Source organism: Chiloscyllium plagiosum, unplaced genomic scaffold, assembly GCF_037043375.1.
Source record: "Chiloscyllium plagiosum isolate Xiang-an unplaced genomic scaffold, Cpla_swu_hap1 HiC_scaffold_7, whole genome shotgun sequence".
Taxonomy (NCBI): Eukaryota; Metazoa; Chordata; class Chondrichthyes; order Orectolobiformes; family Hemiscylliidae; genus Chiloscyllium; species Chiloscyllium plagiosum.
The window spans coordinates 18,361,730-18,374,058 of NW_028270145.1; the positions used below are offsets into that span (position 1 = coordinate 18,361,730).

Here is a 12,329-nt window from a genome sequence, read left to right on the forward strand (position 1 = left end):
ATGAAAATATTGCATAATTATAAACAATACAATATAAAAATAATTTACTAGAATTGACATAAAGTCAAAGCTTTAGATCTTTAGGGCTGGGACACAAGAAATCAACCTTAGAAAAGGGATAGCAATTTATATAGCATGTGAAGAGGATGTGGACTGGTTAGATTGTGGTTGGCACAAGGGTGGTTAGCTATCAAGCTTTGTTAGCTGCTGAAACCCATTGTTGTTACCCAGGTCTAGACTACATGCAACTCTCAAGACCAGTGCCAACATGGTCATCACTCACCAGTTCTACAAAGTGGCCTAGAAAACGATTTAACTGGATTGAACTACTACACCGCTCCAAGGACAAGAAAACAACAATTGGCTCTCCTCATTACTCCTCATCTCTACTGCAGCTAAGACGGTGGTGCGCAGATCTCGGAGTCAGAGTCTGACTCAAGTCCTACTCCAGAGATTTTATCACAACAATCTAGGCTGCCACTCGAGTGCAGGACTGAGGATGTGCTGCATAGTTGGAGGTGCTGCACAGTTAGATGGGATGTGAAATCAATGCTCTCTCTGTGGGTGAATACAAAGATCCCTTGGGCTTATTTTGAAGAATAGCAGGATGGGGACAGTCCCCCTGATGCGCTGCCAGATATATTTATCCTTCAAACAGCATCACAATATCAGAGGACTGGGTCATTACCATCATTGCCATTCATGGGACTTTGCTGTGTGTACATCAGCTGCAAGATTCCGATTCTGCAACATTTCACAAGTCCTTCACTAGTTGGAAAAGTGCTTTACGATGTCCGAGGTTGTGTCAGGTACGAAGCAACGTTGCGCGTTTTCTTTTCTGCTGATCCTGGGGAGCGGTGGTTGCAAGGGGAGCAGCAAGAGGGGACATTAATGCTTTGACAACTGCTCTCTGAGAGCAACCAGTGACTGAATGTTGGGCCTTTCTGAAACCACACCAGATGAGAATTGATCAACTGAGGTTTAGTGTTTGGGTGGTAGCGCGTGGGGAAAGCTTCAACAGCAGATGTCACCACCGCTGTAAAACTGTGTCCTTCCGGTCTGTAAACACACCCGGGTGGTTCTGACTTTCTGACATTACAAAAGCTGGAAATCTGTGAGTCACAAAGTTCTCTGACATATGAGGGTCCCACGCACTGGCAAAAGAATCTCTTTCATCCCGAGCTGCTCGCTGGCGCAAAGTTCAATCGTTAAGAATTCTTACAGTAAAGAGAACACAGTTTTGCAAAAGCTGAACTCGTGGAGAGGAAGAAATAATGGAACAATATTTTTCCAAGCACAATGCCAAAACTGACAAGTCGAATCTTTTTCTCTTGCTGCCAAGTTCAACCCCACTGCTATTATATTAAAGCAAAACTTAATGGAATGGGTTCCCATGTGTTTGGTTAGTGTATATTGAAAACACATTATATCCGAGATTGTTACTTGGTTCACATTTTTCCTCAACAAATATTAAATCGTTATTCTAATTTTCTCCCGTTGGCAAAAGGCAGGTCTCTTTCATAAAACAAAAACTCATCAGTGACTTTAATACATTGAAGACAAGTTTAATTCCCTTCATGATTCGAATTCTCGCTATCTCCTCCATCTCAGAGTCTCTCTCACCTCCTCCAGACCATCAACACTGTGGGGGCTCAATGCACCTCCAATTCTGGCCCCTTACACATCCCTGATTTTAATCACTTGCTCATTGGTGGTGGAGCCTTCCCCTGCCTCAGTCCCAAGCTATGTAATTCTTTCCCTAAATGTCTCAATCTTCTTACCTCCTGTTTTTCCTTTCTAGTGCACCCTAAAATACTTCCCAAAGTTTGGTCAGAGGCACTATAAAACACATAACCTATCATACAATACCATTTCATACAATCTTATATACTTCTATGCTACTAGCAAAACTAATGTCATTTACAAGATACCATGCAAGAATTGTAAAAAACATTGCACCAGACAAACTAGCAGGAAACTTGCCACCAGGACACATGAACATCAACTAGCCACCAAAAGACTCGACGCACTATCACTAATTTCTATACACACAGACAAAGGACGACACCACTTTGACTGGGACAACACACACATCCTAGGACAGACGAAACAAAGACACGCACGAGAAGTCTTAGAGGCATGACATTCTAACCATAACTCCATCAATAAACACATCGATTTAGATCCTATCTACTTTCCCTTGGAAAAAAAGAACCGGAGGTGACATCACCCACCTTAAGAAACCAAGGCCTATAAATAGAGAGGTGGGACAAACCACCAGCACTTCACCGGAGACTCTCACTGATGATGTTACCTAGTCATGGTGACGAAACATCTGAAAACAAACCTTCCAGCTCAGTGAGCTAATTTACACACTTATACTTCAATATTAACACATGGTATATGGGGCAATGCCATGCTGTACTGTATCATATTATACTGTAGAGTACCAGTCCATACCATACCATACCAAACATATCCTGAAATACCATGCTAATCAGTATAGTTCAATTTCATTCTATACAGTGCAGTGCCATACCATACCTTTTAATGGCATATTATACCATACAGTATGGCATCAAACAGCACCATACCATACATACACCCTCATAGTGTTCCAGTGTAATACTTAATTGTACATTCACCCACTGGGCTAAGTGAATCATGATGCTCCATTTCAGTATAAGTCCAGTTAACCCTCCAGCATCTAACACCATTCAGTCTCTTTCATGTTATGAACAGAAGCTGTAAAATGTTAAAAAAAAAGAACATTTTTGTCCTTTTTATCAGAGAATGAAGCAGCAGGAAGGACATTTTCAATGATTTGAAGTTCACTTCCTTCCGATTCAAGATGTTTGAGGCTTTTTTGGCACGTTACTGACAGCTTTTGCTCCTTCAGAACGTCGGTCAAAAGCTGATGGCTTTTCGGTCGCAACCTGTGAAATGACAGCCACAGAGACACGGTCATGAGCACTGCCTCTGAGCTGAAACCTATTCCAATCGGAAAAATGAGCTAAAATTCACGTATTGCGGATGCTGCATCAGCAGCTTTTCATATTGGCTCCAGCCAGCTGTCCACCTTACCTGAGATGGGGAGGTTGTCACTTCAAGGCTTAACAGTGTAGAAGCAGGAGGAAGATTCCTCCAGTTGGGACAGGGGGTGGGGGTGGAATCGAGAACCAAGGGGATGCAGACTGAGAAGAAGAGGTCAGTCATTTCAGACTGAGCGGAGGAGGAATTTCCTCATTCGGTGGGTGGGAATCTCTGGAATTCCCTGCAGCAGGGGGCTGTGGAGGCTCACTTACTGAATATACATAAGCCTCATATTAATAAATTGCTACATGAGGAAATCAAAGGATAATGTATGGGAAAGAGGTATTGAGGCAGATGAGCCATGACCTCATTAAATACTGGAGTGTGCTCAAAGTCTGATTGGCCTACTCCTGGTTCTTTAGCTCTTGACCCAGAGCAGTGAGAAATTGGAACCCATGTCCACAGGGAATTATTTTAGGTGAATTGCACATTTTCACTCCAGAGATGCCAAATAAACACAAGCACATGAGGAGAACAGAAGGGTATGTTGAAAGGGTGACATGAAATAGGAGCGGGAGAAGATTCCTTTGGAGAAAGAATGAACTGTTTCTGTGCTATAAAGCAAGCAACCGATAATATGAAGATTAAAGTTCACCGAAAATGCAAGTCTACTGACGTGGGGGTAGAGTGTTAAATAGGGTTTCATATTCATCGATAAAGATGATCAGAGCAGATGCTGCATTAGGTTATCACAGTGACTTCCCAACTCCTCCACTTGTTGCCAGGGGATTCATTAGCTGCAGGAGGACGGGCGGACAGTCTTTCAGTTCCACACTGCCTGGAATACCTTAAAATAATCCCCAGCCACACAGATGTCCTGGACTTGATTAAATCTAACAGTATTTACGCAACTGAGGAATCACAGTTCTGCAGATGTGTTGGTCCCACAGGCATCTAATGTGGTCAGTTTGAGGAGAGTGGGAGAATTCCCCAACTTCACACCATCAGCTTTGGATTTCCTGCAACTTAGAATTGATTGACAGTTCAGCTTTCAGTAATAGGTGGTATGAAAAGGAAAATTCACTGGTGGGAGTTGATGCCAGAATCGAAAGAGGTTTTCATGCTCTTGGCTAAGAAAATTCAAACTAATTTTCAAAAGCACACTTCAGGGTCTGGATATCCCAGTCAGGCAGGAAGGAGTGACATGCACAACCTTTATTCTGAAAGCTGACCCAGCAATGCACACATCCCAAGAAAAAATAAAATTATAAAACAGACCACAGACATTATTTGGGCATTTGAGCAACCACTCAAAGCTATAAGAGACTACAGAGAGACTGTGGGCAGGGCAAGGACACATACACTCCCTCGCCCTCCACTACCTATAACTGCCTGGTTAAAAACATGCAGCTGTGTTCATTTGCTATTTGGGGTGGTGCCTTTTTGTATGTAGAAGTGTATCAGTTATTCTGAAAAAAAGCTTTGCTGCAAACCTATGCTTCTTATCGTGTGCCAACATAAGTACAGCGGTGTCTAAGAAAAAGATTCCCTGTGTGTTGTGCCTTTAAATTTACGCAGAGAATAAACATGTACGCTCCAAAAGCCAAAGTATTTCACTCAAGTATCAAAAGGTAGCACTTGAGCGAATCTCTGATCAAATCTTCCCCCATCTCCAAATTCACCTTGAGAGAGGGCTTCACATTCCATCCATGGGCACTTACAGACACTTGAGCATATGTGCAATTCACAATTAAATACATCTGTCTGCACGATACATTAGAATACCTCCAAATGATCTATAACCACAGTGACAAACAAACGTAAGGATGATTAATTAATCATTTACAAGTAGCTAATGTCCTTCCTCCAGCCCCTTGAGGGGGCAAGCATCCCAGAAGATGACAGTTTCAGGTATACCTGCTGCAATTTGCTGGGCAAGGCTTTTAAAATTTGAGATTGACAGTGCCGTGTTTGCAAGACAATGGCCTTGGGCCACAATGTAGTGGATTCTACTTCACTCTCTCAACTGAAAGAAGGAGAATCGCTGTGGTGTCTTTTGTTCGTTAAAATCCTTTTAGTTTTTAGCTGTTTTTCAATTAGAAATCCTTTTAGTAATTTTTTAGTTTGCATGCGTCAATGAGTTTTTCATGTGTGGCAAAGATGTCATTCTTCCTTCTCCAGGGCACCCCTATTGGCTGCTATTTTTCCCGTTTTTCAGTCGACTTATTCTTCAATATCCTCCTTGAGATTGGCATTGAGGACTTCACCTTCATTAGGAAAAAGCAGGAATTGTAATGTTAAAGGTGTTGTCAACTCCTGTCTCAATTTGACAGAAATAATTGAGCTAAGAGTTTAGCGTATGCAACCACCCACAGCAAAGAAACTCAGAAACTGATTTCCTTAATAGTTGCGTGCCATGCTGTGTTTGATCACCTTTTCCTGTTGCTTTTGGTTTGCTGACAAAATGAGGCTTGAGTTCATTGCTCTGTCCCTCCAAAACATTGAATCCAGCCTCCTCCCCACCCCCAATACCTCAACTTATGATTCCTTCATATCTTGGCTTGAATGAAGCTTTACAAGGAAGGGAGGATGAAAGGTAGACAGCCCGAAGACTCAATCACGTTGCCAGTGCTTAAAGGCTGGTGTAGCTGCCTGGTCTCTTGACAGCTGGTCTCCACTGCAACTTTAAATGACTGCCTTACTTCATGGAATCCCTACAGTGTGTAATCAGGCCATTTGGCCAAAGGGGTCCGTACTGACCCTCCACGAGTATCCCACCTGGACCCGGTCCAATCCCTGTAACCCTGCGTTCCCCAGGGGTGATCCACCTAGCCTGCCCAACCCTGGACACAATGGAGCAATAAAGCACGGACAATCCATCTAGCCTGCACATCTTGGGACTGTGGGAGGAAACCAGAGCACCTAGAGGAAACCCACACAGACACGGGGAGAATATACAAGCTCTACACAGACATAAACTAGCTGCCCTTGTGAAGGTGATGGCGAGCTGCTTTCTTGAACTGCTGCGGTCCGCTTGGTGTAGCTAGGCCCACAACTCCTTTAGGGAGGGAGCCTCAGGATTTTGATACTGATCTTAAGCTGCTTCTGTCAAGAAAAGACAGTTCCACGGTTGAGTGGCGGTGTAAATGTGGTGGAGCTTTGTCTCAAACGCTGAGGGTCACTCAGGCCCTCTGATGATCCTATTGGCAGGTCCTCTTAACTCGCTAAATTTACAACTGCCAGAGTTAATCATGTCTTAAGTTAACCCAATGCCAGACTCCACTTATACAGCTGCCAACTTCTTCCATTATATCTACTTATCTTGCATTGGAAACTCAGTTTTTTTGTTTTGCATTCTGCAAATAACCAGAGCATAAAGAACTTGCTGAAAAATTCTTTTAGTTTCATGCTATGGTGACCTTTACACTCAAGAGTTCTTTTATTAAGGTTTATTCTCCTTAATACATGGGGAACAAAATGATGGAGTGGTGTATATATCTCAGTATTAACTGGGCCATACCAGCTATCTAGCCTAAAGCACTGACCTGCAATAAAAGCTCTCCCTCTGGCAGGACACCGTCCGCCAATCCCAACACTTTCCTGTTGCCATGGTTGCCGCTTCCGTCGGCGATCTTGTTACAGCTGTGGTTCTTCAAGGCAACTGCAATGAAGCACAGTAATGGGTTTAACACAACCATAATATTTACAGAAGCACTGCTGTGCACGTCAAAACCTTTCAGTCCATTGGCGTTCACACACCATGCAGTTGACTATGAGTGACAGCAATGCCTACACCTTCTCCCAGGGATTACACCAAAATCCATAAACATATTCATGACAACATCAGCTCAAAGGCGGCCACATGGGTATGCTGTAACGTGGGATATCGAGTACGCAGGAGATATACTATACAAAATTGTCGGTAGGCGATGCACTTCTCTGCCTGAGTTAAAAATAATCAAAATTAAGTGGGAAGATTGATAATTGGCAATAACACCCTCTGCCATTATACGACCGATCATTCACTTTACCTTATTCACAGTATGAGTTTCCCTGCAGATAGTGGATGCACTGGTTATGATTTTCCAAAATTCCCTAGATTCTGGAACTGTCTTAGTCAATGGAAAGTAGGAAAATGAATCCCTACGCCTTAACAAAAGCAGCAAGAGAGGGAACAAGGAACTACAGGCCAGTTAGCCTGTCACAATCATTGAGAAAGCGCTAGAATCTATCAGTAAGAAAGATTTAGCAATACACTTTAAAAAACACTATGAAAAGAGATAGTCGTGTTACTTCATGGAAGGGAAATGATGTTTGATGAATACACGGAGGTTTTTTGAGGATGTAAACAGTGGGGTTGATGAAGGGGAATCAGTAGTTGTCATATACTTGGATTTCTAAAAGGTAAAAACTCAGGTGCCACACAAAAGATTAACAGGGAAGATAAAGGCTCATGTAATAGGGGTATTGGATTAACCTGGTTAGAGGATTAGTGAACTGACAGGAAACAAAGCATAGGCATTAATAAGACATGTTCAAATTGGCACACAATGACATGTGAAATTCTAGAAGGATCAATGCTGGGACTTCAACAATTTACAATCTATACTGATGATTTAGATGAAGAGATAGAGAGTAATGTATCTAAGTCTGCTAAGCTACAAAGCTAAGTCAAAGTTAAGACGTGAGTAGGGCACAGAGATGCAAATACAGACAAATAGGTTAATTAAGCAGGCAGAATAAATGGAAGACATAGCATAATGCAGGGGGAATTTGAAGCTATTGACTTTTATCATCAGAATAGAAAAATAGAATATCTATATCATGCTTGAACTTTGAACTTATAAATGTTGATGTTGATGTTCAGAGAGACTTGGGTGCACAAGGTGTGCAGATATGCCAAGCAATTCAGAAGGCCAGAATCCCTCTCAAACTGCAGGATGAATTTTATCATATAATGGCCACTGCCCCCAGAGATTCCTTCACCTTAAGCTCCCTAATCAAGTCTGCCTCGTTACACATCACCAAATCCAGAATTCCCTGTTCCCTAGTAGGATCTACCATAAACTACTCCAATAAACCACTTTGTAGATACACCACAAATTCCATTTCTTGAGAACCACTACCAACATGATTTCCCAGGTTCCCCTGTACATTGAAGTTCCCCATAATTATGTGATAGTGCCTTTCTTACCTGCCTTTACTACCTCCTGATTTATTTTCTCCCCCATACCCTGACTACTATTAGGAGGCCTGCACACAATTCCTATCAAAGCCAGTTTTCCCTTTGCAGTTCCTCAACTCTACACACATACGCTTTCTGATTCCACGTCATCTCTTGCTATTGACTTAATATTGTTTCTTCCTAACAATGTCACCTTGCCCCCTCTGGCCACCTGCCTGTCCTTTCTATAGGACATGTGTCTTTGGTTATTTAGTTCCCAGCCCAGATCCCCTTGCAGCCATGTCTCCATGATACCCATAACATCATACCTACCAATTTCAATCTGCTCATTGTTTTGTATACTGTATGCATTTAAGTACAACACCTTCAGTCCTGCATTAACTGCACCACCCCTTCTCATAGTTGTCACCTCATTTGCTGCGCCCAAAATTAGATTCCTGACCCTTTCCATACTCTTTGTCCTGTTACTTATTCTGGAAACATTAATAACCTCTGCTGAGCCCTCACCAAATTCAATATTTTCCATAATTTTCCTGAAGTCAGGCCCACTATTTAGTCTAAAGTCCTATCCACAGCCCTAGTTATGGTCCCAACAGAAAAGCTCCCTCCTTCCCCAGTACTGGTGGCAATGTCCCATGAATTCAAACCTGTTTCTTTCCCATCAACCTTTGAGCTAAATGTTTCCCTCTTTAATCTGGTTAACCCTGTGCCAATTTGCTGGGGCTCAGTTTTTAATCCAAAGATTATCATCTTTATGGTTCGGCTTTTTAATTTAGCCCCTAGCTGCTCGTATTCCTTCAGCAGAATCTCCTTCTTCTTTCTACCAACATCAGTGGTATCCACATGGGCCACGTCAACTAGATCGTCCCCCTCCGATTCCAGGTTCCTCTGCAGCCCAGATGAAATATCCTGAACCTGGGCACCATGCAGATAACACGGGCTTTGGGACTCTCAATCTCGGCCACAGACAACTGTGTTTATTCCCCTTACAATACTATCCCTGATCATAATTACATTTCACTCTTCTCCCACTCTTGAATGTGTACATTAATAACCTCGGCTGAGTACATGCTATGGTCAGTTTATTCACCCTCCCCACAGCCGCCACTCTATTCCACACATAGAGCAAGAATCTCATATGTGTTAGACAGACACAAAGGCTGAGGTTCCTTCAGCACTGCCTCCTGGTTTCCTTTACTTGCCTCGCTTGTAGTCATATCCTCCCGTCCCTGACCACCGACTGAATTTGAGGTAATTAATCTAAGGGATGAGGCAGCCTCCTGAAACACACCGTCCAGACAACCCTCTCCTTCCCTGATGTGTGGCAGCATCCAAGCTCAGACTCCAGCTCATCGACTCTGAGCTGGAGTTCCTCGAGCAATCAACACTTGCTACAGATGTGATCACTATGAACCACAGTGGGGTTCACCAGCTCCCACATCATGCAGGAACAACACATCACCTAGCCACATCTCTATTTTAATTACTTCGTTCTTAATTTGATTTTGAACAATTTCGTACTGGAAATTTTAGTTTGTAGCTTGTAAATATTTCCCTTATTTACCTTTAATTGCAAAATAGCCTATAAAAGTCAAATTAGTTGCTATCATCAACCAATGAACCTACGGTCTTTCGTGCTGGGCCCCTGATCCTGGGCTTCAGTTTATCCTGATATAAAAACCTTACAAACCATGAGCCCAAAATAAAGCAAGGAAAATGCACCTCTTCTCCTCTGCACTGAATTCCCACATTGTCTCCAAATTTCCCGAACTATACACTCACTCAGGCTGTGGTCAAGACAAATGACATACAGTCAGAGTCATAGAGATGTACAGCAGGGAAACAGACCCTTCGGTCCAACCCATTCACACCGACCAGATATCCCAACCCAATCTAGTCCCATTTCCCAGCACTTGGCCCATATCACTCTAAACTCTTCCTATTCACATACCATGTTGGCCTTCATTGCAGGATACTTGAAATAAGGAAATAAGGAAGGTTCACTCGTTTGGTCCCTGGGAGGAGAGGGTTTGTCACATGATGAGCGAGTTGAGTAACTCAGCTGTACAGTTCCCGGAGTTTAGAAGAATAGGAGGTGATCTCATTGAAACATAGAGGATTCCAAAGGAACTTGACAGGGTAGATACTGACATGTTGCTTCGTTGTATTGACTGGGGAATGTAGATCATGCAGACACAGCCTCCTGAGAAAGGATCCAGTATTTCAGACTGAAGTGAGGAGAAACTTGTTCATTTAAATGGGTGTGAATGCTTGGAAATCTTCACCCCAGATGTGCCATTGTTGATGAGCCATATCTAACGCTGACACAGACAGATTTTTTGACCTCAAGCAGTAAGGGGAGTTGGAGCCCGAGGATCGTCAAGATCATGGTGAATGATGCACCAGGCTGGACTGGCAAGGGATTCTGCTCCTGCTCTTATTTCTTACATTCTTGTATTCTGGTATGACAAACTAACCAGTCTATTCTACAAAAAAAGTTTACTAATTCATTATGAATGGTTCTCAGAGGGAATGTGGGGATTTAAATCGGAGTAGTGCTGGAAAAGCACAGTAGGTCAGGCAGCATCTGAGGAGCAGGAAAATCAATGTTTCGGGCAGAATCCCTCTCAGAGGGATTGTGCCCGATTGGAGGTCAATTGAATTGGTGAACAAGCTCTACATAGTGACTGGGACAATGGTGTGATTCCAGAGAGTGACAATGATGCTAACATGATCTGTATTACTGAGCACAATTATCTGCTGCTCATCCACTACACAAGCAGCAGTATAACAATTGTCTGCAAAACTGATATGTGGAGAGATGTGTCTGAGTTGGACTTAGTGAAGCTGCTGATTTCTGCTCCTTACGGCAAGATTTGTAGATTTTGCAGACAAACTGACTTCCAAATCCAATAAATTTAAAGTGTAAGCAATTTGTTTCTTATATGATTCGGAGATGCCGGTGTTGGACTGGGGTGTACAAAGTTAAAAATCACACAACACCAGGTTATAGTCCAACAGGTTTAATTGGAAGCACTAGCTTTCGGAGCACTATCACAACCACCTGGTGTGTGTGATTTTTAACTTTATTTCTTATATATAGATTATGCTCCGATTTTGTAGTCATTTTCCAAGGAGTTTGGGAATTTGGGATTTAAGGGACAGCTTGTCAAGTATTTTCACCCGAAAGATAAAACATGGTAGACCCTGGAAAACTGTAACTAAGTAAATCTGAAATCAATCAGTAGGTTGAGTAGCAACTGACAAGAATGAAACAGATTTAATAGTGCAGGGTTTGGACAATTGACCATTGACCTGAAATAATAAGATTATGTTGCTTCTCTTCAGTAATATTTCTCTTGTCATGACCACAGTTCAGAAGTCTGAAGTACTATCACCATTTTTAACTTGTAATTAAAAATTTAAAACAGGGCTAATACAGGCAAAAACAGTTGCAGATATAAATTAATTGGCTCTCTAGAGAGAGAGAGAAGAAGAGAGATAGAGAGCTCCATGGAATGTCACACTTAAAGACAGGAAGAAAACTTGCAATAATAATCCTTCAAAAGAGGAGGAGAAAGACGTCAATCAAAGTGCACTCTCTTGTGCTCCAAAGGTGATCTGACCATTGGAATCTCTAAGCCTTGCTCACGATACTTTGCAAGTGGACAATAACGTACTCCAGCGCAGAGAAGGGATGATCGGGAAGGGTGGGATGAGCGTGAGGCTTGGTGAGAAGGTTGGGATTTTGGGAGGAGCCTTGAAAGGGGTTTCAGGGATTTACGGAAGAAATTCCACCAGCTGAATGATCTCTATTGTAAAGGCTGCCCAACCTCAGTAATCCAGTTTGTATCCGATTAACAAATTCCAAGAAAGAAATCTTCCTTCATTGCTATTTCCCAACTGAGCAAGCCTGTACTGATTGAACCCTGGTGGTAATGAAGCATTTGTTGAATATTTGATCAATCCAATTTGAATTCAAAGGATACCATGCTGAAAAGTCCAACCCTTATACAGGCTGTCTACCAATTGCTCTGAATTCAGATTGTGTTCATCCAATAAGGTTGCCTGTTGAGTAATAAAATCTCTGCCAAACCATTCATATCTGTCC

At 42.4% G+C, this 12,329-nt stretch overlaps 1 protein-coding gene across 2 annotated transcripts in view; it reads right to left on the reverse strand.

Annotated features, from left to right (window-relative positions):
• Positions 1–12,329, reverse strand: part of ahr1b (aryl hydrocarbon receptor 1b) — a 159,620-nt gene that overhangs the window by 68,994 nt on the left and 78,297 nt on the right. The window contains exon 3 of one of the 2 annotated variants that reach the window (XM_043693099.2): positions 6,579–6,694. The exons of the other annotated variant lie outside the window; for it this stretch is intronic. Coding sequence (XP_043549034.2) covers positions 6,579–6,694 — 116 coding nt within the window. The remainder of the gene's footprint in view (positions 1–6,578; positions 6,695–12,329) is intronic. 2 annotated transcript variants of the gene reach the window in all.